The sequence below is a fragment of the Cibotium barometz genome, chromosome 26 (genome assembly GCF_041138505.1).
Source record: "Cibotium barometz isolate CiBa-2024 chromosome 26, ASM4113850v1, whole genome shotgun sequence".
Lineage (NCBI taxonomy): Eukaryota > Viridiplantae > Streptophyta > Polypodiopsida > Cyatheales > Cibotiaceae > Cibotium > Cibotium barometz.
Window position 1 is genome coordinate 7,322,912 of NC_141071.1, and position 26,005 is coordinate 7,348,916.

The 26,005-nt window shown below is 43.0% G+C and overlaps 1 protein-coding gene and 1 long non-coding RNA gene across 2 annotated transcripts in view; both read right to left on the reverse strand.

The window, feature by feature from the left end:
* Window positions 1-3,911: 3,911 nt before the first annotated feature.
* The window catches only part of LOC147623617 (uncharacterized), a 30,781-nt gene continuing 8,687 nt past the window's right edge, over window positions 3,912-26,005 (reverse strand). The window contains exon 3 of the mRNA XM_086820195.1: window positions 3,912-5,712. Coding sequence (XP_086676321.1) covers window positions 4,236-5,712 — 1,477 coding nt within the window. The 3' untranslated portion in view covers window positions 3,912-4,235. The remainder of the gene's footprint in view (window positions 5,713-26,005) is intronic.
* On the reverse strand, window positions 21,075-25,885 carry LOC147623618 (uncharacterized). Its single transcript, XR_015269182.1, has 3 exons — window positions 25,771-25,885; window positions 25,600-25,631; window positions 21,075-25,528 (listed from the first exon to the last, which is right to left on the reverse strand). It is a non-coding gene; the product is annotated as an uncharacterized LOC147623618 (long non-coding RNA).

Below are 26,005 nucleotides of genomic sequence, written 5' to 3' on the forward strand. Positions count from 1 at the left end.
GGTGTGGTGTCCTTAGGTGGCTCCCAAGGGAACTTGTTCTGGACAAAATCTAGAAACGTGCTCTAAAGATTTTGGCGAACTGTGTCCATCCCGGAGGGCATTGTGTTGCCATCCGATTATACACTCCAGGATTACTATGAGGAAGTGAAGAAAGAAGCAAGGAGATACATGTTTTCGTTGGTGAGAAAGACTGAGGTCTGTTCAAGAGACAAAGAGGTGCAAGCTTTGAAGAAAGTGGATATGGTGTAGATGGCTGCAGAATGCCTAGTGTTCAGGTACATACAACAAAACCTCTTCACTTTGAAACTGGATTTCCATGGCTTTATATATTGTTTGTGTTTTGGTCGAGTTTTACAAGCAAACTGATGTGTCGATGAGTTGAAACATGAGGCTACCATAGCTCATATGTCGAGCTGGTATGCCGAATTGTGTATCCAAATAAAACTTGCATGGTTGAAACAAATGCAAGTCATTATGCTATTGGAGCAACATTATTCCAAGATGGTAGGCCAGTTGCTTTTGAGAGTAAAAAGCTAATTAACACATAGATCAAATGGCCAATGCAATGTGGACCAAACATCCCCATGCCAAGAAGGCAATTCTCACATGTTAAGACAATAATTCTCTCAATTATTATTAAAGAAATAGATATCAAACAATAGTAGAAACCAGAGGCACATGCACTGTGCCAGATTTTGCGTTTGCGACCACCTCCACTACCACTAGGAGGAAACTCCGGCCTGTAAATCTTGGACTTGCTGAAACAAATATCTTTATTTAGCAGTGTCCAAGAGAACCATATGTGATCGGGACTACTGCCCCGCAGAAACTTCAAGGAGAGGACCACTAGTGTCCAAAGAAAAAAAAGCTTTGACTTTTCCTTTAATTTCCAAAAATTATGCATGGAATTCTTGGAAAAAACATTTGCAAGAACCTCCCCATGTGCCAAAATCTAAAATCTTAACTAAATCCCATGTGCTAATTCCATAGCACAAAACCATATGATTTCTGCACATGGTTATTGCATATTACATATGGGGAAAAAAATATCCCACATAATCCAAAAAAGTAAATTTATATGTATATATATGTGACAGTGCTGAAGCACTCAATTCTATCATATAATTCATTAATTAAAACATCCAATTATGCAATAATTTGAACCTTTTGCTGAATCTTCATGACATTGCATGTGCATTTTGCCAATGATGAAGGAGAGAGGAAGTAATCTCATCAACTATGACCTTCTCATACAATATATGTCCTTAATCTTGTGCTCCTCTTAAAGGAATCATCAAGAGCTCCAATTGTCTCCTATATACATGGGTGCAAGGCTGAGATAGCCTTCTATTTTAAACCCCATTGTTTTTTACTAAAGTGGAACCCTTGGAGTCTGCTTGAGTGAAAGCAAGGTGAACAGACACATGAGCTCATGAGGTTTAGCTTTCTTGTCATCTGATATATCCTATCCTTTGGCAGTTGTCCGACAAATCTTCAAAATGCTCTCACAAGTTCATTATACTCTTCACCTTGCATATGCCTTCATGTCTTGATCACATTCAAGCACATATTAGGACAGCATTTTAGTTGTTAATGAATGTCCCAGACGTTTAGCTTTGATTCGGTCATAATATGATTATTAAATCGTTCATACCCTTTCTTTTCTTTGTGTCTTGGAGTTTTCTTGTCAGCATTTCAAAATCTTTTTGGTTGAGCTAAGAAGCAATTTAAGGATTGGTTAATAATATTTGTAGCCACATTACCTCATAGAGTTGCATGCATGTGTGTTCCTTTAGGCTTCTTACATCCCCCAGGCACATACATATGGAACCATAATCTCTTTGATATGTTTGAAAATTTTCAGTATGTGTGGCCAATCAGATATTGAAGCTTAGATGGGCTTAGCATCTTTGCTTTTTATTGCACTGCACATGAATCTTCTCTTGGAGTCAATTTGATTTTTATTTATATTTTTGGGGATTAATTGCATCAACTTGGGAAAAAGTGGCATATCATCTTGTATAGCCAGTCAAAGGTATGTGCTTGTGTGTTTTCTTGTAGTCATTAAGAGAACCACATACACTAAACGTGACATGCTACTCCAAGATCAGCTTGAAACTAATGCAAATACATCCAAACACACTGTTAGTGCTGTCAAAAGCACTCATGCAATTTAAAACATGTGCAATGGTAAGAATACCCATGAAAATAGTATCATGCACCATACCAAGTGTAAGCATAAGGAGACACTAGTTTACAACCTATTGGTCAATAGAAAACGTCTTCATGAAGCAAACTAGGTAAAAGTAGTGCAAAGTGCACAGCAAGGTTGTGCCACACAATTGCATCCACTCCGAACCACCAATATAATGCTCCCATCGTCTCTTCAAAGAGCAGACAAGGTTCACCCAAATGGAGCAACCATCTCGCCTAACGGACAGCCCACCAAATATGCCAAGCAGAAATACTGTTGATAAGCTCCCACCTCTGGCACTCCAGACTCTGTTAGACTCTATTAGTCCACTGGATGATCAGGAGGCGGGTACAATAGCTAAGATCCAAAAATGGGTGAGCTGTAAGCTGTGTCGTCATCCTCAAAAAGTAAAACCTTTCCCATGTAACAAAGTGAAGAGTATTGGGCTCTGATGTGATTTGTGGCACTAACACATTAACTACGTCAGTATTTATCAATTCATGTGTGGCTCGAAAGCATTTATCACTTATGTCTGGCATGAAACTAGGGATTAATAAACCCACCTTTAGGTTGAAAATGACCATTGTAAGAAACCATCTTGCTACAGGAAATCATATGGGCCTAGGAGGGTATGATAGAAGACAATTACCTGACCTCATAAACTGTAACGGTATCTCAGGTATGATATTTCAGCACGAACTCAGTCATGTTGATTTACTTACCACGTAACAAAAACATGAAGCATAAGATTCACATAATTTTCTAAGATTAAAGTGTGTACGAGAGAAGAAGATTTCTTTTCAAGAATGCATAAGTTCGAATGAAGGAGCTTGACATTCCTTTACTGTTGTCCTACCCTCGCAATCAACTTGTCCCACATTGAGGATGGCAGAACAAGGCGACCTAATAAGAATAAAAAGAGAGTGCAGCTCCCTTTACAAGAATGTAAGTTTCAAACCTTACATCGACTACAATGGAGCTTCTTGAAACTACGTTTTTTGTCCCACAACAGATGAATTTGCTTCATCCCACAAATTAAACCTTACAGGTACAGCTATGCATATTAATGCAATTGCACCTGCATGATAACTGTTTGAATAGGGCATGTAACTTTACCCAAAACTACTAAGTCAAGAATAGACTATTCAAAACCTTAAAGAAGATCAAAAATGTGGCTTACAAGTTGGGGCTACCAGTACATTTCAAAATTTATAGATACATTTCATGTTGATCCTGTGATAAAACAATCGCTAGAGCTTTGCAAACCCGAGGCACCCATTTTCATAGAAGTCACCACCCTAGAAAACTCCAACCAAAAATGAGCAAAATTATGACCAAAACAAGTTGGGGCTACAGCACATTTGAAAATTTACAGACGCATTTCATGTTGATCCTGTGATAAAACAATCACTAGAGCTTTGCAACCATGAGGCACCCATTTTCATAGAAGTCACCACCCTAGAAAACTCCAGCAAAAAATCAGTAAAATTAAGACCAAACCCTTGACTTCAGGTCTCTACGCATACACAAAAGCTTAAGTTGAGGTTAAGAAGCCTGCCAAGAGAAATATTGCTCCCTAGTGGCCTGTTCCTACACACACACACACACACACACACACACGGGTGGCGGGGCGGGCAGATGACACACTGAGAACAAGCACATAGTATGGGAAAAAAAGCCAGGTGCTCACACACGCACAGAAATAGACTCTTGTCCACCATTTAAGCTCCATATTTAGCTAAACCTCCTGTCAACCCAATACAAGATTTGCAAGCACAAAATGGCAACATAGAGTCAAATCCTATGAAAGACAGCTACTGAAACATCACTGCCACACAAGGATAGTACATACAGAATAAATGAACAGTTGGCAGACAAGCCTCGAGGCCCTGCCTTGGAGGTGTAAAAAGCGTCAATGTTGCAGGTATTGCCTTTGCAAAAGCGAGACCTGAACCCCCAAATTGCTAAAAATATGCACATCTTGTCCTCCAGCCTTCTGAAGTCCAAAAACTAAAGGTCTTGAAACCAACAAACTCCCTTCTCAATGCCGCCTTCTGTCATGTGACTTGACTCTCTCATCCCTCTCATCTTCAATCTTATGTGACTTGACTCTCTCAGCCCTCTCTTCTTCAATCTTCTGTGCCTTCCTGCCATCTTCATGATCCTTTCCTTCTCTGCTCCTCCACACACAACCCTCACCATCACTGCCATCAAAGTAAGGCCCTTTCTTACTGTCAGCATCATGCCTTTCTTTCCTTGTATTAGCTTCTGCAACTTTTGCAAGCTTGTCCCTTCCAGAACGTTGCCTCCACTGCTCATGGCCTTCTTCATCTCCTATCTTATTCACTTGGCCTTCCTCTTCACTGCTATCAGAGTAAGGCCGTTTCCTCCTCTCAACCCCGTGCCTTTCTTTTTGTTTGATATCTTCTGCAAAATTTGTATACTTCCCCTGCTCATGTTCATTGTCATCTCTCCTTTTACTCTCCCTTTCAGAGTCCCTTCCATACCGGTCCCTCCACTGTTCACGGCCAACTTCATCTTTCTTCTTACTCACTTGGACCTCCCCCTCACTGCTATCAGAGGAAGGCCGTTTTTTGCTTTCAAACATGTGCCTTTCTTTCTGTTTGGTATCTTCTGCAACCTTCCCATGCTTCCCCTGCTCGCGTTCCACTTCATCTATCCTTTTACTCTCCCGCTGAGGATCTCTTCCATACCGGTCTCTCCTAGATCCATGTCTAAAATCATCAACCTCATAGTCTCCTCTCTTCCTTTCGTCCCTTCTGTGATCTTTCAAAGCAGCTGTCCTGTCAACTCTATGCTCCCCATCTTCAATCTCGTAGTCCCCTTTACTTCCTTCATCTTTCTTGTAATCCTTTGAGGCTCCTTTCTTGTTACCCTTATTCGTCTCATCTCTTTCCTGCTTTCTTTCTAATTCCAACTTCTCCTTGTCACTACTGTGCCTATCTTCCCTGATAGTCCTGCCTTCCCAATCTTTCTCTTGTTTTCGTCCTGCCACTTTTTTCTTCTCCTCCTTGTTCTCCCTATCTCTCTCTTGCCTTCTGTCCAAGTCCCTTTTCTGCTTCTCCTTGCTCTCTCTCTCTCCCCTGCTTTCCTTGACTGCTTTCCTTTCCAACTCTCTCATCTCCTTCTCTTTGCGAATAAGTTCTTCCTTACGCTGTTCTTCTTCATGCCGCCTCTCCTCATCCTTCTTTCTCTTCTCTGCTTTTATCTGTTCTGTCTTTTTCCTTTCTGCCTCTTTCGCCAGCTTTTCCCGCTCCTTTTCTTCTCGCTTCTTTTGTTTCCTTTCCTCTTTCTCCTTCTTCTTCCTCTCCTCCTCCTCCAGCTCTTTTTCCCGCTCCCTCTCCTCACGAGCGAGGATCCTTTCCTGCTTCCGCTGTTCTTGAAGTTCTCGGTCGAAAGCCTCTCCTTCTTTCACATCACCCAGGCGAAGGGCAGATCGCATTATCTCAATTTGTCGTTCTTTCTTGGCAGCAATCTGGTGTGTGTTCTCTGGAACCCTTCAATGACACACCATGTGTAAATCTTGTCAGGGCACTGGTTAGGGACAAATTTTATCAACAAAACACACCACTACGCATGTTACATAAAGATCACTTGCAATGCTTATCCTTCCTTGGGTGAATGTCAGAGAACACGAGAGTGGACTATGCAAACTACCCAAGGTCTCTTTATTTGCAGCCAGCCGTGTGGGGGATGGTGGTAGGTCTGATGCCATGGCCCTGCTGAGGGGTGTCAACAAGAAGTCTGGCCAGGCACCCCTTGGGTAAGGCTGTGGAAGTGAAGGTAGATGCAAATATGGCAGCTGAATGCCAGAGGATTGCTCTATTTCATGGGTAGGCCCATGTCAGAGGAATATTTGAGGTCATGAGTTTCTAGAGCCCTCGGAAATGGTAACGCCACAGACAGTTTTGTGGCAATCGGGGATTCTTCTTGGCAATGTGTGCTTCCAAAGAGGTTGCTTATGAGCTGGTATGCCGCGCTGGGTGCCGCTCCAGAAATTGTTGAGCTGCATCCTGACCACTATGGGTCGACAGAAAGAAAGAACTTCCAACTCAGCAGCAGAGAATGCTTCCTGGGACACAACCCCCATGTTGCATAACAACACCAACACCAGCTCCAATGAAGGCACAATTACCACCCAACTGTTGATGCACATGAACATGAACAAGCCCTGAGGAGCAACTGGAACGACACACTAGAGCTAGAGCGTCTGAGATTGAAAGGAGCTATGATTTTCTCTAGTGCATTCTATGTTTGCACTCTTGCTAAAACAGTTGAACTGCCTACTACCGATCAATGGGAAGAGAGAAATACTAACTGAGAAAAAGACGCTTCCTAAGAGACAACTCTCATGTTGCATAACAGCTGTAACACACCCAAAAAAATAAGGGCTCTTTCTCTCACTACTCTGTTCACATTCACAAGTCTTTTAAATAGTAGACAAAAAATGAGAAGGGACACATGCAGGCACACAAAGGTAGGGTTAGCACAGGTATGCAGCTATGGTGAAGGCCATGGTGTTGGGGTGTGTACAGAGAGAGAGAGAGAGAGAGAGAGAGAGAGAGAGAGAGAGAACAAAGCTAGAGAGAGTGTGTACTACTCGACTCAATGATGTGACTGTTGCATTAGATTCATCAAGTACATTGCTTTTATAGGCACAATGTCAAATCCCCATAGGATCTCCTCGTAGAACGCTCCTGGTACAAGACTCGGAACCTGCAAACAAACCAAACAAACATGACAGGCTGACTCACCTCCCAACCTTGACAGCCGTGGGCAAGCCCACAAGTCTTGGCTGTCCCCACCGAGCCACGAGCTGAGCTAACTAGATGGACGTACCGACCAATCTCTAATTCATGGCGTCCCATACCGCCACGAAGCTACCCTCGTAGGCCTCCAGATGGCTGCCGGCCTCAACTGCATGAGGCAGGTACACGTCTGCACTAGATCCAGGCTCCTGAACATAGAGCTCTCACAAAGACACGCGAGACTCTATATACTAATGACTAACCTTGGCCACCCTTTTATAGGCTCTTGGCCGGTTATCGGGCGTCCACACTTAGGTGCCCGCCCGTCCATACTTGGGTGCCCGCCCGTTAGTCTATCCATAACTCAACTCGCCAATCAACCTGCCTAGCTCCAAGCTTCCCCAACCTCGAAGCTAGTCTTGTGTGCGTGTAGCACACGGTAGATACACACTGTGCACATGACACACAAGGCCTTATCTTCTGACTCACATATTACACACACAAATGAGCACAGACACATGGCATACTTATCCAGATATAAGGGGTGTTCACACCTACGCAGGTGTTCACACATACATACATGAATAAGAAGGTTATTATCACTTAGCCCTTTAGGGGCGGTTTACACACACGATGAATACACACATGAGAGCTCTGAAACCCCAACAAACCCCCCTTCAGAGCTAATATGGTGAGACCCAAACAGAAAGAAAGATACTACCTTCTAACCTCATCACATGATATGTCAGAGCCGACTCATCATGCACACCTCCCGTGTCACGATAGCCCTCCAATCACATAATGCAACCGAGGTAACAAGGCCAGCACTATAGTCATCCCCCTAGCTCCTAACTGGGATAATGGAAACACGAAGCTTTTTATAAAACAAGGCAAACAGAACGAGCATTTATTACAAATCCTTTTGGGGGACAAACCCAAGCGGAGGACCCATGACATTAAAAAGGTAAATCTCCCAAGTTGGGAGATGCTCCCCGCACAGTTGTTGCACACGTGTGCACACTCTTGCTCTTCAATGATGATGTTCGTGAATTCCTCCACATAAACGGTCCCAAAAAAAATAATATCAATGTAGAAACGACTCCTTAGGGCGTTTAGCCCATGACTCAAAACTGCAAGGCTGGAGTCTTCAATTTTGGATTAAAAGATCAAATTGGATAAAGCCCCTAATTTGTGGATTACAACAACTTCAAATTGAGAGGCAAAATATGGATTATACACAAGTCCTAACTTTCACATGCAATTTAGGAGTTCATTTGATGTTAGTTGCAAAAATTTTCAAGAAACCCCAACATTGAAGGGTGTTTATGACTTCAATTTGATTGATTTTTGCAAAACCTTCAAATTTCAGAGTACGAGCTACTTCAATTAGCCAATTTTGGTCAAAAATAGAGAAAACCCCCAACTTGATTTCTACATGGAACATTTAATTAGAAGATTTTCACCACCGTTTCTAGAATCTTGCTATTGTGAATTTCAAGACATGAAGCCTGAGGTGTAAATGGGTTGCTGATGATGATGATGTTACATAGAATGAAGTCATCTAAGAGCAAACAAAAGAGTTCTGAAGATAGCAGATTGATATTGACGTGAACTGCACCAACAGCACGTAAAAAATGGGACGATACAAACGAAACGATGACGGAACCTTTTTTCCATTCGCGTTTCACTGCAGCCGTACAAAACGATACGTACCGTTTCATACCGTACAGTATAGTACGTTCGCAAAATGGATCTAAGAAAAAAAATGCTCATTTTTTGCCCTTTTTTTTGCTATTTTATGTAGTCGTTTGGGGGCGTGGGTGGCTGGGCCTCAAGCTCTATTGTTTAAGCTCCTTTAAGTTCTCTCCCTCTCTCTCATGCTATGGAGTCTCTCTCTCTCTCCTACCTCTCGCCGTCTAGGACCTCGGTTCTAGCCTCTCCCTCTATCTCTCTCTCTCAAGCTCTCTCTGTCTTTAGACTTTGACAATGAGGTCCAAAGGAAAGGAAAAGCATGAGGCTTTTGCCTTATATACCACCATCGGCGAGAACCTACCAGTGATTCAAGGTCATGGAAATGGACGTGCAACTTTTGCAGGAAGGGTTACACAAGTAGCGCCACCAGGCTCCTTGCACATGTGTCCAAGCTTGGTGGGGAAGTTACGCCATGCAAGGAGATTCCTCGAGAAATTGCGGATGGTATAGTGAAGAAGTACTCGCTCATCTGGAACCAAGGCAAAGGTGGACATGGAGGAGCCTCCATGTTTTCGTATACTTGGCATACAACTTCTCCCGTCTCAAAATCCTCAAGACGATCTAGAAATATTCAACGTGCTTCAGAGTACGAATGTATATCAAGATATCATCTAGAAACACAACCACAAATTTCCTTAAATAATCTCGAAAGAGATCATTCATAATCTGCTGAAAAGTAGCAGGTGCATTTGTGAGTGTCATGACCCTGTGAAAATGGGTGCAACATAAGTGTGGACATGGTGGTCGGTGAGCAGGATAAACATTTAATTGTTCATACTTGGGTGCCCGGACAAAAAGTTAACTTGTGGACATCCCCAAGTGTGAAGGGGGACCAAGGGATTAAAGTATTTTAAGGTTTATAACCTTGGGCGGCCCCTAGGAAAGTTTTAATAAACTTTATGGGCCTTAGGATTTTAATGGGGAGAGGGGGCTACTCTACTTTTAGAGTACACGCCTCCCTCTCTATCTCTCTCTCTTGCTTTTTGGAAAAGGACGGCTGAGGGGCAGAGTGGAAAGGAAGGCATGGGTGATTCTTTGAAAAGAGGGCGCTTGTTCTCTGGAGGTGTCGTCGTCGTCTAAAGGGATACGCACAGGCTGCAGGGCTGCACCTCTCCTATGCATGCTTATTGTAAGGGCCGTAGGCGGCTGGACTGGACAGAGTTACGCAGGCGGTTCACAGGCTGCATAGGGTCTCTCTCCCTCTCCCACGTGTGTTTGGCAGGGACTTGCTGGCGGGTTGTTGACAGCGCAGCAGGTGCAGCTTGAAACTCTCTCTCTCTCTCTCTCTCTCTCTCTCTCGTGTGAGCTCTGGAGGGTATAGGCAGGTGGCTGTAATTCAGGACAGCAGACACCTCTCTCGGGGCTGGTGTATCTGACGAGAACTGGACTGAGGGACAGCAGTGTGCCGGCTGAATATTTCTTCTCTCTCTTTCCCTTTGGCTCTTGGAGAATTAGTTGGCTGCTGAATTGCGGAAGGTACAGGCGCCAACAGGTTCTTTCTTTTCTCTCTCCTTTGCTTTTGGCAAGAAGATGGTTGTCAGTTGGGAAGTGTGAATTGTGAGAAGGGAACACAAGGCTGGACAGCAGGTTCTCTCACTGTTTCTCTCTCTCCCGGCTGCGCTTTATGAGCAAGTGGGCCTGCAGGTGATGTCTTTTGGAGTCTCTCTTTTCACTGGCTCAAGACTGTTCTAGAGTGGTTCTCTCTAGCCCTTTGTGAGAGGAAGGGTTTGGCAGTTCAGAGGGTGGAAACAGGACAAGATTGTGGACTGGTTTTCATGGCTGAGTTTATGGCTGTGTATGGTTCAGTCAGATGCATATTCAAGGCCTCATGGATGTACAGACTTAGCAGATTAGAGGAGATAACAGTGTGGTGTTCTTGGGACACAAGGCTGTGTAACCTCTATGCTAAGAGGTCCTGAGGATTGGCAGATTGGACTTGCAGACATACGAGCAATGGATGGCCATGTTGTAATCATCTAAATCTTTCCATTGAATTTGAATAAAGAAATACCAAAAGGGGCACCAAGCTTTGGAGCCAACAGGTGTCGTTCTCCTTGTTTTGGAGCACTCTAGCTCCTGTTTATTTGATTAATTGTCTAGACTACAATTGGATTGGGTGACTGCTAGTCTACCGCACTTTGGTTTCTACCAGAGGCCGATAAGAAACATCTAATAACCATACCGCGTGCAAGAACCCCATCTTAAAGACGCCTTCTCAGCTATATGTATGTGGTGATAACCAGTACGAAGGACTATCTTTGAAAAATAAGAAGCTCCCTGAAACCTTTCAATCAAATCATCCACTCTAGGAAGGGGGTATCTATTCTTGATTGTAACTTTATTCAACTTTTTATAGTTGACACACATTGTCCAACTTCCGTCCTCCTTGCACTTCATAAGTATTGATGTCTCCCAAGAAGATTTACTCTTGCAAATCTGTCCCATCCGAAGTTACAGGCAATCTCATCTTTCAGCTGGCTCATCCAATAAGGCGCAAAGACTGAGACCTTGGAACTAAATCAATCTTATGATCAACCGACCGACTTGACGGAAGTCCATGAGGTAACTCAATTGCTAGGAAAAAATAGGCAAACTCTGTCCCGGTGTTCTCTAAAGTCTGTGTGTCCCATACATCAAGACTAAGTGAATTAAACTCACAATTAGCATCACATGCCATGGTATCTAGAACACACTGTTACACTTCATAACTAGAATAGAGACCATTGTCAAAGAGTTCTTAGAATCGAAGGTGCTGCTGTGTCGTTTTGTGACACAGTGGACTTCTTAGATGCACATGCATAGAGACTTTTGAAATCAATTGGTGTCAATGTTTGATCTTATAGGTTCGGGATTTGGAAGGGGCGCTAGAAGTTCAAAACAGGCAACCAGACTGTGGGAGTGAAAAACAAGCCCAAAGCTGTCCACAGGTGCAGCACAAGGTGGCCAGCATTTGCCTCCTTTATGAACTAAAGAGCTTGCTCCGCGTTCTTCGATTTCTTCGAGCTTGGATCACCCATAGTTAGTGACCGACTCTAGGTCTCTACACAAGTCTATGAAGTCTTCCCATGCTTAAACTTCTGCTTACGTTGGGATCCTGCCTGGTCTATTACTAGGAGTTGTTGGGGTTTCTTTGACTTTCTTAGCCCCAGTCTTATCAGAAATCTTTGCATATCGGATGGCATCATCCAATGGTTTGCAACGATTATTTCTGATCTGGAGCTGATATCTATCAAGCAATCCCGCTACCCCATATAGGGTTCTAGAGTAAAAAAGGGTGCAGCTAAAGCTGTCCCACCTCCCCCCCCCCCCCCCCGCTATCATCAGACCCACCAAAGTTGCTTGCATAACAACCATGGTGTTAGTCCGGTTCGCAATCTGCTACTCAAGCAAGGTCGTCCTTGAGTTGAAGTCAACCTTAGTGACCAAGTGATGGTCGTCGTCAAGTTGAACATTCTTGTCCATCCCATGACAAATTGTAACACGTGGAAGCTCTGGGTAGTCTTCTTTCAGCCCTAAACACTCTTGGAAACCTTCTGATGCAAAAACGCACCATCTGATGCAAAAACGCAGGTAGAGAGAGAGAGAGAGAGAGAGAGAGAGAGAGAAGTGCTGGAAATTCAGTATAATCTATGGTACAAAAAGGGTACATGTCTGCAGCCCTTGGCTGCCTTCTTGAAAAGGTGATAACACACCAAAATTCAGTCCCAAACTAGGACTCCTACTGACTCAAACCCCTAGTGGGCTGAATCAATAAAACATAGAGCAAGGGGGCCTTTTTATATGGGTCTTGGACCCCTTTTTATGCTGGCCGACTGCTGGTCGGCCAATTCCATGTCCATACTAATATTCAGCGTTGCCCGACTGATAATAAACTTTGCCCGACTGGATCTGCTGCTTGTTTATGATGCGCCTGATGCTGCCCATATCCTCTGATTCAGCCGACTGGTTCTGTGAGCAGCCGACAACATCCCTTTGGTTCTTCTCCAAGCCTTGCTTCAGTCTACACTGCAAAGGTGCTCTGTGCTCTGTGCTCTGTGCTCCATCATCCTGGTTCTTCTACTAGATTCATACTCTTTATCTGGTTGCCTTTTCTGGATCTAGCCCTGAGAATGTCCATGGCATCTAAGATGCACATGACACAAATCCAAGAGAATTCGTTATTGCTCAAGGAGAACTCACGTGTCGAGATGAAGTGTTCACAAACAACCCCACTCGTCCACGAGCATAAGTACCAATCCCACTCTTGGAAGGTGGCCGTGTACTTTCAATCCTCTTAATGAAGGAGATTGTCCCTTTCAATGTAGAGAACTCATGAGCAAATTCCCCTCTTTAATATTTAAAAAACAAGGAATTTACTTGCTTTTGAGTTCTTTTTTTTACTAAAGTGCTTTCAATTTTGATATAAAACTCACATGTGCTTTATTAACTTATAGCTTTCCCCTTTTTTTAGCAAAAAAACGATTGATAAAAAGAGATCTGCTTTTTCTTCCAAAAAATGATGCTACAACTGTCAGCCTGTTTTTCCATGTGTCAACCTTTTTCTGGGCTTGCCTTGTAACTTCCTCGAGGGCCCGGGGGTTTCGCAAAACACTGAAATCGGTCACAGCCTTAAACATATGCCACTTCATCCACAGAACTGTAAAAGAGACATGTGCACAGCTCACACCGCATAGAGGCCTGAATGGACCGACCCCTCCCTCCCCCCCCCCCTTTTTGGAGCATTTGATTACCCAAGAAGAAATATAACATGTACAAGCTTTGAGGGTCTTACTCTCCCCACGGGAGATGCTAGATTATCCATATAGAACCATTATTGGACCATACACACGAGCTATCATCAAAAGAAGCCCCTAAATACCATGAATGTGTGTAAACCACGTCTTCCCATGAGGGTACTGATCTTCCCCATCACCACGGGTCTTCAAGATGCCATATGTGAGAAAAACACAGCTGAAGCAAATAATATACCATATAATACATCACCATGAAAAAGTCGGGCAGCACCTTGGGCAACCAAAACAGGTCACGTTAGAGCTGGTACAGCAGATACAGAATCTGAAACAGTAGCTACAGCCCTCCACTAAGCCGGTACAGATGTACAATGGCTGGTACAGTAGGTACAGAATCTGAAAACAGTACGTACAACCCTCCACTCAGCCGGTATAACAAGTACAACGGCTGATAGAGCAGGCACAATGGTTGATTCAGCTCGTTCAGCTAGCCTCATGCCATGCTGATCCCAGCCGCCTCAGGCCCTTCTCGCAAACTTGCTATAACCACAAACACACATACAACCAATGATCGCTTCTCATCCCCTCTAACACACGCTTGCATCCTTGACACCAATATAAAACTTATACAACTTCTGTAGTGTATCAATTTAATAAACGATAACAAGAATACATGGGACGCATACCTCTTCAGCCTGTGCATTAAAGTGGTTTTGATACCAACTGTGAAGTCCTTCCCTGAATCTCCCTAAACAACTCAAAATTAAGGTTAGTCCTTAATCAAATCATGAGGTAACAAGCTAGCTCACATCCCAACCGTGACCAACATCCACCAATCTCCCCTAAGCCAAGGCTAGGGCTTCTTGCACAATCCCATATGCTTGTGTCTAACTCCAGCATCCCATACCACCGAAGCCTGCCCAAAGACCTTCAACACGCCAATCTACGTACTCGCCATGTGCGTGGCATGAGCATGTCAGCACTCTCGTGGTCCAAGCCAAACCTTGAGTGGTGCATTTGCACAACTATATTTCATAATAACCCAAGCTCTCACTTATATAGTGATAAATGTGCCATACTGTAACTTGGTTGAACACAATGCTAATCAATACACTTAAATACACTAAGATTTGACGAACACTTGCTCAAATACAAAAAGTAAATTGTTGAGTTGACAAGAGACACACAATGAGCCGGAACGGCCAATTCCCTCCCTCAAATAAAGTATATTGATCTTGGGAGAATCAAGTACATAGTGTCATGGGCATTTCTGACCACATTTCCATACCAATGCATATGAATACAATATTGCAAACAAGTGGTTGTCGTTGTAGACTTGTAATCCACACTACCCTCTCAAGTGCCCATGTTCCCTACCATCTGCTCTCTATTGTTCCACAACACATGGTAGCAAAAATCTGCAAGAGAGCACGGAGGACAAGAGAACACTACACAGGGTATGTGATCTTGTAATCCGGTGCCTCCCTCCTGCTACTTGCTTCCATATTTAAGCGTAAAAGCTTACCAATAGCAAGTAGAGTCGATGACAGCGGAAGTCTTCACGATGGAAGTCCTTGGAGTGTTGAGATCTTCGATTTGTCGCCTTTCTTCGCGACAAAAGTTTTCAAGAGGATGAAGGGAACCTTGGGAAAGCTTCCTCTATGGTTCAGCTTGAGAAAGGAGAGCTGAAATTAGGGTTTTCAGCAAAGACCAAAAATTACAGCAATAAAGAGAGCTGTTTTGCTGAATTTCAGTCATTGGGAGTGTGTAGGAGAGTGATTAGCATCCGGAATCACTCTTGGAAGCTTGAAAATCACCTTAGCAAGCTTGGAAATGGAGTTGGGAAGGAGAATGTGCAGAAAATGCAGCCCAACAGCCCTCGTGAAGGAGGCGCCAATCTCTAGAGAGAGAGGAGGAGGAGAGAGGTGGTGAGTTGTCCAATGTAGGTGGCAGGCAGGTGCTCTGTGAAGCAAGCTAGAGTGGACACATGGCTGGTTACTCCCTTTGTACAAAGGGGATAAGGTCTGGGCAGTGGACATTAGGTTATTATGTCCACCTCGGGACATCAGTGTGTGTGAACACCGGGCTGGTCATAATTTATAAGTAAGTTTTGGTCGTCCAAAACTTAATGAAGTGTGTACACACTCACTTATAAATTAGTGCTAACTCCTAAGGCTAGGTTTATGATCAATACTTACCACCTGTCACATGCCACATAACCATGTCAGCAGACAGTTTCACACGCACGGTTCGCGGCCGGGCGTCCCCTTACCTAAAACTACACATTAGTCAAGCAAGCATGAAAACAGCATGCAATTTCAATTGCAAGCAAGCACATAAAGATGCTATGCAATGCAGCATTGGTATGGACAATCTCCGTTTGGGTCGAGAGATTTATGGGAGTATTGAAAGGTTATGTACGTCAAAAAGCAAGACCAGAGGGTTCTATGGCGGAGGGATGGATGCTTGAAGAATGCATGTATTACGTTTGTGAATACCTTGAGAAAACCGATTCTGAAGCTCCACGCGTATGGACAAATGAGTCGTCTTCTACCATGTCAGACAAGGTATTGTCCGGTAAGGGAATCCCTTTTCGACTTAAGGTCCAAGATAAATTGGATATTTCTACTTTCATTGTCTATAATAGCGAATGCATGCAACAATTCGTTGATGAGTACGAGAAGGAACTTCCAAGCAAACGGGTTGGCAGACGTAAAAAGAGGAGATCCAGACGTCAAACCAATGTAAATAACGACGGAGACGTACCTACTTTCATGGATTGGTTATACACCCGTATGCAACGGGCGGTTAGTGATCATGAGCCAATCTCAACAAAACAAAGAGAGTTTATGATCGGGTGTGAAAGACAAGTAACTTGTTGGGTTTTGAAAACTCTGAACTAAACAAATGAATCTCATTTTTTTTAAATAATTTATTTATTGGTCTAGCCTCGAATGTATACCAACATGTGGGCTTATGGACAACATCTTCGGATAAAATCTACTGACGACTTACGTCTAACTCAAGATTCTTGCGTTGTTGCCTCTTTCAAGCAATTATCACGTGCAAGTTCAAGAGAGAGAAATCTTATCGACAGTGAACTTGGTTACGTGGGAACCATAGTCGGCATTTATGAAGTATCGTATCGTATCTTCAAGCAGGTAAATGACATCTCTCTTCATGCAACAATGACATGTAGATTTCTTGAAGCTATACATAATTCTAAAGTTTGACCGTTTCACTGGGCTCCGGCCCTACATACTTGCGAAGGAGACTCACATGAAAAGCATTGTGCATGTGCCAATGACTAGGTAATGCCACTCTGAAAGCCACTTCATTGAGCTTCTCGATCACTCGAAAAGTCCCATAGAACCTGGTTGCAAGCTTAGAATATGCACCCTCTTTGCCAGGCCTCTTTGCAAGTCTTGCTTTGTCAAATTTCAGTAATACCCAATCATTCTCTTTAACATCCAGTTGCCTTCTATGCTTGTCGGCAGCCCTTTTATGCTTGTCTTGTGACCTTGCAATGGCTGTCCGCACCTGAGCAAAGTCTCTTACATACTCATCAGCTGCAAATATCTCATCCTTTGTGCGAAGGATGGGTGGCAAAACCACCTTACCATAAACAATCTCAAACGGGGCCTTTCCCGTAGATGCATGCACGTGTTGTTGTATGCAAATTCCACAAGCAGTAAGTACTTCTCCCAAGAAGACTTCTGATCCGCCACATAACATTTCAAGAGATCCAACACGGTTGAATTTGCAGCCTCACTTTGCCCATCCGTTTGAGGGTGATAAGCTGATGAGAAGTCCAATTTGGTGCCCATATTATCAAATAAGGCCCGCAAAAGAGATTTGTAGTCTTGGGATCTCTATACCCCACAATGGACTTCGGCATTCCATGATGCTTGAACACTTGTGCAAGATATATTTTAACCATATGCTCGGCTTTGATGGTCTTTTTGACTGGCAAGAAATGAGCTTGCTTGCTAAACCTATCCACAATTGTCCAAATTGCATCATTACCCTATTGGGTCCGTGGCAAGTCCATAATGAAATCCATTGTAATACTTTCCCATGGCTGCGTGGGAATAGGCAATGGTTGAAACAAACCTGGTGCCTTTTGCCGATCAAATTTCACCTTTTGCCGGGTGGTACATGCACGTACATGTGCCTCTATGTCTTTCCGCATACCTAGCCAAAAGAAATACCGCTCAATCATGTGCGTAGTAGGCATTATGCCTCTATGACTAGCATATGGAGGAGCATGGCACTCATCCAAAACCTTTTACCTCATGTCAGACATCACACATAGGCAATTATCTTTCATGAGATAACCCTCTTTGATCACATATGAGGCATGAGCATGACCAACCATCAAATCAGCCCAAATAGTGGCAAAATCAGTATCCGTATGATACAAATCACGCATGGTAGACAAGTCCCCATGAGAGACAACCGAGATAGCTGCTACATACGGCTTTCGTGACAATGCATCAGCCACTACATTCTTCTTTCCCGGGGTGTGCAAGATCTGAAAATGAAACATAGAGAGGAAACTGGCCATCCTCATATGCTTCTCTGACAACTTAGTTTAGGTAAGAAAATACCTCAAACTCTAGTGATCTATCTTCACAGTGAAATCAGCCCCAAGAAAGTAATGTTTCCATATAGTAAGTGCATGAATTACAACCAAGAGCTCTTTCTCATAAATGCCAAGAGATAGCTCTGCATCATGCAATCTACGACTCTCATAAGCCACGGCATGTCCCTCTTGATTAAGGACAGCTCCTATGCAATTTCCAGATGCATCACATTCCACACAAAAAGGCTTTTGCAAATCCGGAATGATGAACACTAGACCATGAGTAGTTGCATCTTTCAATTTGAGGAATGCATCCCTGTCTACATTAGTCCATTTGAACACGGTCTTCTTCTTTGTCAAATCATGCAAAGGAGAAGCAATCCATGCAAAGTGCCGAATGAACCAGCGATAGTAAGAGCATAATCCAAGAAAATTACGGATCTCATGCACCGAACTCAATTCGGGCCAATTCCGAATTGCATCAATTTTTGCAGAATCCATCCGCACTCCATCTTTGGACACAATATGCCCAAGATAATGTATCTCTGACAAGAAGAACTCACTCTTCTTTGCATTTATGAAGAGTTTATGCTTACGGAGTTCTTCAAAAACAATGGCCAAATGAGCTCTATGCTCTTCTTCGGTCTTCGAGAAGACTAGGATGTCATCAAAGAAGACACCTGTAAATTTCTTGTATCCATGGAATATGCGATCCATCATTCTATTGAATGTAGTCGGGGCATTTGTAAGACCAAAAGGCATAACAAGATACTCATAAAGCCTAAATGCTGTCCTGAAAGCAGTTTTGTGTACATCCTCAAGCACTACACGCACTTGATGATATCCACTCGAGATCAATTCAGCTAAAGCATGCCGATCCATCCAACTTGTCAAGGATGTTGTCTATGCGTGGAATTGGAAACCGATTCTTGATGGTAAGCTTATTCAAAGCTCTATAATCCACACATATGAAAGGATCCATCCTTCTTTTGATCCAAGAGGACGGGTGAACAATATGGAAAGAGCTTGGCTGAACCAAACCCTTCTCAAGAAGCTCATTCACCTGCTTCATGATCTCCTCTTTTTGGGATGCACTTACACGATAGGCTGGCCTATTAGGCGGTGAGCTACCTGGCACAAGATCAATGCGATGATCTTCCGGTCGTACCGGTGGTAACTTATTTGGTCACTCATCAGCAAAACAATCATTGTGCTCTTGCAAAAATTTCAGTCTATCATTACTAAGAGTGTTTACATGTACATTATTTTCCTCAACATGATCTCGTACAAAAATCAAGTACGCAAAAACACTCTTTTTCATTGCTTTCTTAATTTGTACATGAGATACAAGGGAAATGGTATCACCCTCTTCACCACCATCAATTACATGCTCTCGACCTTTATGCATGAAGGTGATCCTGTTGGTCTTGTAAGCCTTGTACGGATCAATACATATATGCCAAAGGCTTTCCAAGCAATACATCACAATCATTCAAAGGCGCCAAAAGAAAATCCTCATGATCCACATAGCCTTTAATGTGTATGCGTAACTTGCCAAAAATAGGCATGACCTGCACTTCTCTACCAACAAAGACAGCCCCTGCTTCAATTTGAGGACCCATGTCCTCCACTTCAATACCCAAAGCATAGCCTTGAATGTGAATGCATAACTTGCCAAAAATAGGCATGACCTGCACTTCTCTACCAACAAAGGCAGCCCTTGCTTCAGTTTGAGGACCCATGTCCTCCACTTCAATACCCAAAGCAGCTGCCATCTGTATGGATATGAAATTTTCAAATACACAATCATCAAACATGAACAAAGCGGACTGATCCTTGAGCTGTCCCCAAGCCTTACATACAACCCTGTCTTTGTTAGATTTGATAACTAAGCTATGAAGATTGATCAAAACATCCTCAAGGTGGATCAAAGATTGTACAAGACATCATGAATATGAGGGACAAAAATTGGTATATGCAGAAAATTGATATGAGATTAACACAAGAAGACACTAACTGTGATTAGACATGAACCAAACTTACATAATCACTTGATCACGACTTGTACCTTATTTAGAGACTCCTCTACCCTATTTTTAGTTGCATGAGTTACATGAACAACATGCACCAACCATTTGTAGGCTTTACATACCAACCAGCCTATCAACCACATATTAATTTGGACTAAGGAGTTGGGATTACATTTATCCAACAATCCCCCCTTAAGACCAACTTCTTACAAAACATGAATCAAGTCTAAGAAAACCTCCTTGACACAATGAGTAAGAGTCCCCCCTTAACAACAACATAGGGTAGTGTACTCTCCTCTACAACTTGTCAAGTTGGAACAACATAAGTCTTGACTCAACCACATACATGACATAATTTAAAAAGCATATTCCTCATCTACATCTTTTATACTGAGACTAGAACAAAGATTTGTTTCTTCTTGTTGGTTGACTTCTTCAACCACATGTGCTTTTGCTTGCTTTTGATCTTTTTGGTAGCACTTTGAGGATGGATGATTTGTCTTTCCACAATACTCACAAGGATGTTTGGAGAAACAATCCTTCGTAAGATGATTTGTACGACCACAAATAGTACACTTCTTCTTTGCCGATGTCGTAGTAACAGTATATGCATAAGGATCTATCACATCCTTTGTAATCTTCTTGTCTTCTTCCTGCAAAGAATTTATGATACTTTCCAAAGAAGGGACTGGCTCCTTCTCTTTAAGTACCGTTACAATTTGTCTAAAGCTTGAAGGTAAGCTTTTGAGCAGGATAGCAATAGCATCTTCTTCAGGAACAGGAGATTTAACATAAACCAACTGTGTCATTAAGCTCTTCAACCTGTTAATCAAAGCTGCTAAATTTTCATTACTCTCCATGGTTAGATCAAAGAGTTGCATCTTCAAACTGATTTTGGAATGCTTTGCCTTTGCACCAAAAGTACGTTCTAATAATTCCCAAGCTTCCATAGCTGACTCAACATCATCAATATAATGAATAAAATCATCTTCTAAAGCAGTAATGATAATACCAAGTGCTTGCTCATCTTTTGCTTGAAGTGCAGCCGTTGTAGCTCTTGTAACTGCAGCAGAAATACCAGCTTCATCTTCCGGAAGAGGCTTGACCATACTCCACAGATTTTTTTCTTCATGAGATAGCCCTTCACCTTGATTTGCCAGGTATGGAACCCGGTTCCATTGAATTTGTCGGGGAACTTTGAACCCATGATGAAGAAATATGATCCTTGATGTTGAAAAATTTCTCACATAGATGATTTAGACCCAATTAATAAGAATATCATCAATATAAAGCAAAATTGGTATCACCGTATACTTGGAGCAGAAACTGCAGAAAAGGGGCGACTGGAAAAACGGTTCGTGCAGCTGCTACAGTGCACCAAATGCCTTCAAATTTTGTGTGCTCATTCTTCACTTGATGGACTAGTTACACCTTGAAGCAATTGTCTCAATTCGTACGGACGGCGACGAATGGCTGCTCTGAACAGAAAAACGGCGATTTAGCTAGCGCTGAGAAATTCATGCTGTTGCGTTGAAATTGGAGGATGAGCTTCAAATTGTAGCATTCGTGGGAGCAAACCAACAAGTCTATAACAAAATATTATGGTTTCATCCACTCAGGTGCACACACGGAATCAATCTACAGCAAGGGGTTCAAAACAGAAAAACTGGCTATGGTGGGATTAGGGTTTTTGGCTAATAATCTAATCCTAAATTGATCATGCTCTGATACCAAATGTTAGATTTGATAACTAAGCTATGAAGATTGATCAAAACATCCTCAAGGTGGATCAAAGATTGTACAAGACATCATGAATATGAGGGACAAAAATTGGTATATGCAGAAAATTGATATGAGATTAACACAAGAAGACACTAACTGTGATTAGACATGAACCAAACTTACATAATCACTTGATCACGACTTGTACCTTATTTAGAGACTCCTCTACCCTATTTTTAGTTGCATGAGTTGCATGAACAACATGCACCAACCATTTGTAGGCTTTACATACCAACCACTGACCACTAGCCTATCAACCACATATTAATTTGGACTAAGGAGTTGGGATTACATTTATCCAACAGTCTTTGCTATCATGTGAAGTGTTGCCCTACACATCCGGAATCATATGCACATTCGGTTTTGATGCATTTGCATTATCACGCTTCTTGTTTGGGCATGCCTTTGCAATATGCTCAATGCTACCACAAGTAAAACATTTTCCCTCACTCATATATTGCTTTTTCTGCTCCAGAGTGAGACCATAGTCTCTCAGTTTAAAGAGACGCTTCTTGGTACTATTATTTTCAGCCTTTGGACCATTTTTATCTTTACTAAAGTTTATGGTTGCAAGTTCAAACTCAATAAAGTTTGGGCGAACAAACTTACAAGATATAAGAGAGTTCACATCGTGCTTGTCATATACATCTTACACTTTGATGCCACAAACATATCTAAACAAGAAAGTGCAGGACCTGGAATGGAAATTGGTCCCATGTGAGCCCAGTCCGAGATGAGTCAACCAAGGTTCCACTCTACGCGACCAAGGTTAGGTGTGCATTATTATGCACATGAAGTAGTGCCAGTCCGTACTGTGAGTCTCCCTCTAGAATGATGTCAGATGATTCGCGTGTTGGGTTTGCGACCATACACCAAGCGTTTGAAGAAACATGTAGAATTGCATGTAGGATGGGGTCCAATCCACAAGGCTACCCCAAAAGAGAACCTTAGGCTCTTGCATTGGGCTTTGGGCAAGCTTAGGTAACCCAAGAGGAGCTAGGTAGGCCCTAGGACTTGCCCACAACCCAAGGAGCGGCTGGACAAGCTGCCGACCAGCCCAAGAGGGCTTGGCCATGGTGAGAACCCTACAAAGGGTATTCGAGACCCAATACTCTCTCTCTCTCCACATCTCTCTCTATATTATGCGTTATATTCGTCGCAAGCGATTGCTCAATTCTAAGCATTGAAGTTACCGATTCTTCCACCAAGCTTCTACATGTTACAAGGTTGGACTTTAATAATGTATCGAGGCCATTTATTAGTGACAGACACCTGGGCACATGGTCTAAATCCCACGAGTTACTAAAAGAGGCTGGGGAGGCATTTTTGAAGCCCACGAGTTGCTTTTCCAGGAACCCTAGTGTGCTGGATAAGGCAAGGTTACTTGCAAAGTATTAAGTTCCACACATGGGGAGTCTAGGGCCGGTTAGAGAGAGAGCTGGTCGGCTTCTTCAACAGAAGGCACATGGCTACTAAACAATCGATACATATGTAACTTGGTTGAACACAATGCTAATCAATACACTAAGATTTGATGGACACGTGCTCAATACAAGAAGTAATTTGCTGAATTGACAAGAGACACATAATGAGCCGGAACGGCCGACCCCTCCCTCAAATAAAGTATATTGATCTTAAAAGAATCAAGTACATAGTGTCATGGGCATTTTTGGCCAAATTTCCATACCAATGCATATGAATACAGTATTGCAAACAAGTGATTGTCGATATAGACTTGCAACTCACACTACCCTCTCAAGTGCCCATGTTCCCTACCATCTGCTGTCTATTGTTCCACCAACACATGGTAGCAAAAATCTACAAGAGAGCACCTAGGACAAGAGGACACTACACGCGGTATGTGATCTTGTGATCCGGTTCCTCCCTCCTGCTATTTGCTTCCATATTTAAGCATAAAAGCTTACCAACTGCAAGTAGAGTCGATGACAGCGAAAGTCTTCGCGATGGAAGTCCTTGGAGTGATGAGATCTTCGATTTGTCGCATTTCTTCGCGACAAAAGTCTTTATGAAGGGAACCCCAGGAAAGCGTTCCCTATGGTTCAACTTGAGAAAGGAGGGCTGAAATTAGGGTTTTCAGCAAAAAGATCAAAAATTACAGCAATAAAGAGAGCTATTTTGCTGAATTTCAGTCATTAGCTGCCGTAATGTACTCCGGAAATTACACCTGTGTAGGAGAGTGATTAGCACCCGAAAACACTCTTGGAAGCTTAGGAAACACCTTAACAAGCTTGGATATGGAGTTGGGAAGGAGAGAGTGCAAAAAATGCAGCCCAAATGCCCTCATGAAGGAGGCGCCTACCTCTAGAGAGAGGAGGAGGAGTGAAATGGTGAGTTGTCCACTCTAGGTGGCAAGCAGGTGCTTTGTGGAGCAAGCTAAAGAGAACACATGGCTGGTTTACTCCCTTTGTACAAAGGGGATAAGATCTGGGCGGTGGACATTGGGTTATGTCCACCTCGGGACATCAACGTGTAAATATGCCGAGCTAGTCATAATTTATAAGTGAGTTTTGGTCACCCAAAACTTAATAAAGTGTGTACACACACTTATAAATTAGTGTTAACTCCTAAGGCTAGATTTATGACCAATACTTACCACCTGTCGCATGCCACATAACCACATCAACAAACAGTTTCACACACACGGTTCACGGGCGAGCGTCCCCTTACCCGAAACTACATATTGGTCAAGCAAGCATAAAACCAACATTTGGATATGGAGTTGGGAAGGAGAAAGTGCAGAAAATACAGCCCAAATGCCCTCATGAAGGAGGCGCCTACCTCTAGAGAGAAGAGGAGTGAAGTGGGGAGTTGTCCACTCTAGGTGGCAAGCAGGTGCTTTATGGAGTAAGCTAGAGAGGACACATGGCTGGTTACTCCCTTTGTACAAAGGGGATAAGGTCTGGGTGGTGACATTGGATTTTGTCCACCTCGGGACATTAGTTGTTTTAGCCTCTACTCATTCCCGGTGATCCTTTCCAAGATATCCCAATGGACTTTATCACAAATATCCCTCCTAGCATTGGTAAACGCCAAACAACTTGTTTAACTAATTGATTGGTTTAGTGAGTTTGTTATATTAATTCCTTGCAAGCCGAAGATGTGGCTCAACTATGCTGCAACCAAAGATGTGGCTCAACTCCTTGTATGGCTAAAATATGTCATTTTTGATACGCAGTTTGTGGCTTGCCTAGAATCATTGTGTAAGATACACTTAGTTCACTCGTTCCAAGGTCAGTTAGTAAGTTGACCATGCAAACGCTTTTGCAGAGGGCATCCATGCGTGGTCTCGCACGTGATATACACATGTCCAAAAGCACTGAAAATCAACCAGGGTGGACAATTGCAGGTGGTCCACCAGTGAAAATAGGCAGGCTGCAACCATGCGCTCCAGCAAAAAAAAGGGTTGCCCACAATCCTGGACATGGAGTGGTGCAAAAGATCGAGGCAGAAGCAAATAATAATTTTTCAAATCTTAGGACCAAGAGGTGGGGAACAATTATGGCATATGCGAACATCTTTGTTGCAAAATACAAGTGCACACAGCCAACCTTTTGCATCTGCATTATGCTCTATCTGCACCTGTGCAAAACCCAAGACAATCAGCCCTGCCCCATTCCCTGTGTCTGCTGCAAACCAGCCCGTTTGCTTCTTGTAGGAGTGTTCTTCTGTTCCAAACAGCTCAATGTTCATTTTGCTTGCTGTCCAAGCTACCCAAGACATTAGGGTTCGTGCTTACCTCAGCTTGCTCAGCGCTCTTGCTGTCCAAACCTGCAGAACATGTGTACAGAATCTTCATTACTCAAAAGGGTAATGAAGATTCTTGTAAGAGTGTTCTTCTGTTCCAAACAGCTCAATCTTCATTTTGCTTGCTGTCCAAGCTACCCAAGACATTAGGGTTCGTGCTTACCTCAGCTTGCTCAGCGCTCTTGCTGTCCAAACCTGCAGAACATGTGTACAGAATCTTCATTACTCAAAAGGGTAGCTTGTCTGCACACAGTACCTGCTCGGGTGTGCAGTCCCACCCCTCTTGTTCAGCACAAATACTCGGCCCTGCAGTTCAGTCCAGCGAAACAAAGGTGAATCTAACCTTAAGGGTCAGTAACAATCACTTCATACATTACAGGCCAGCTACTGCATATGGT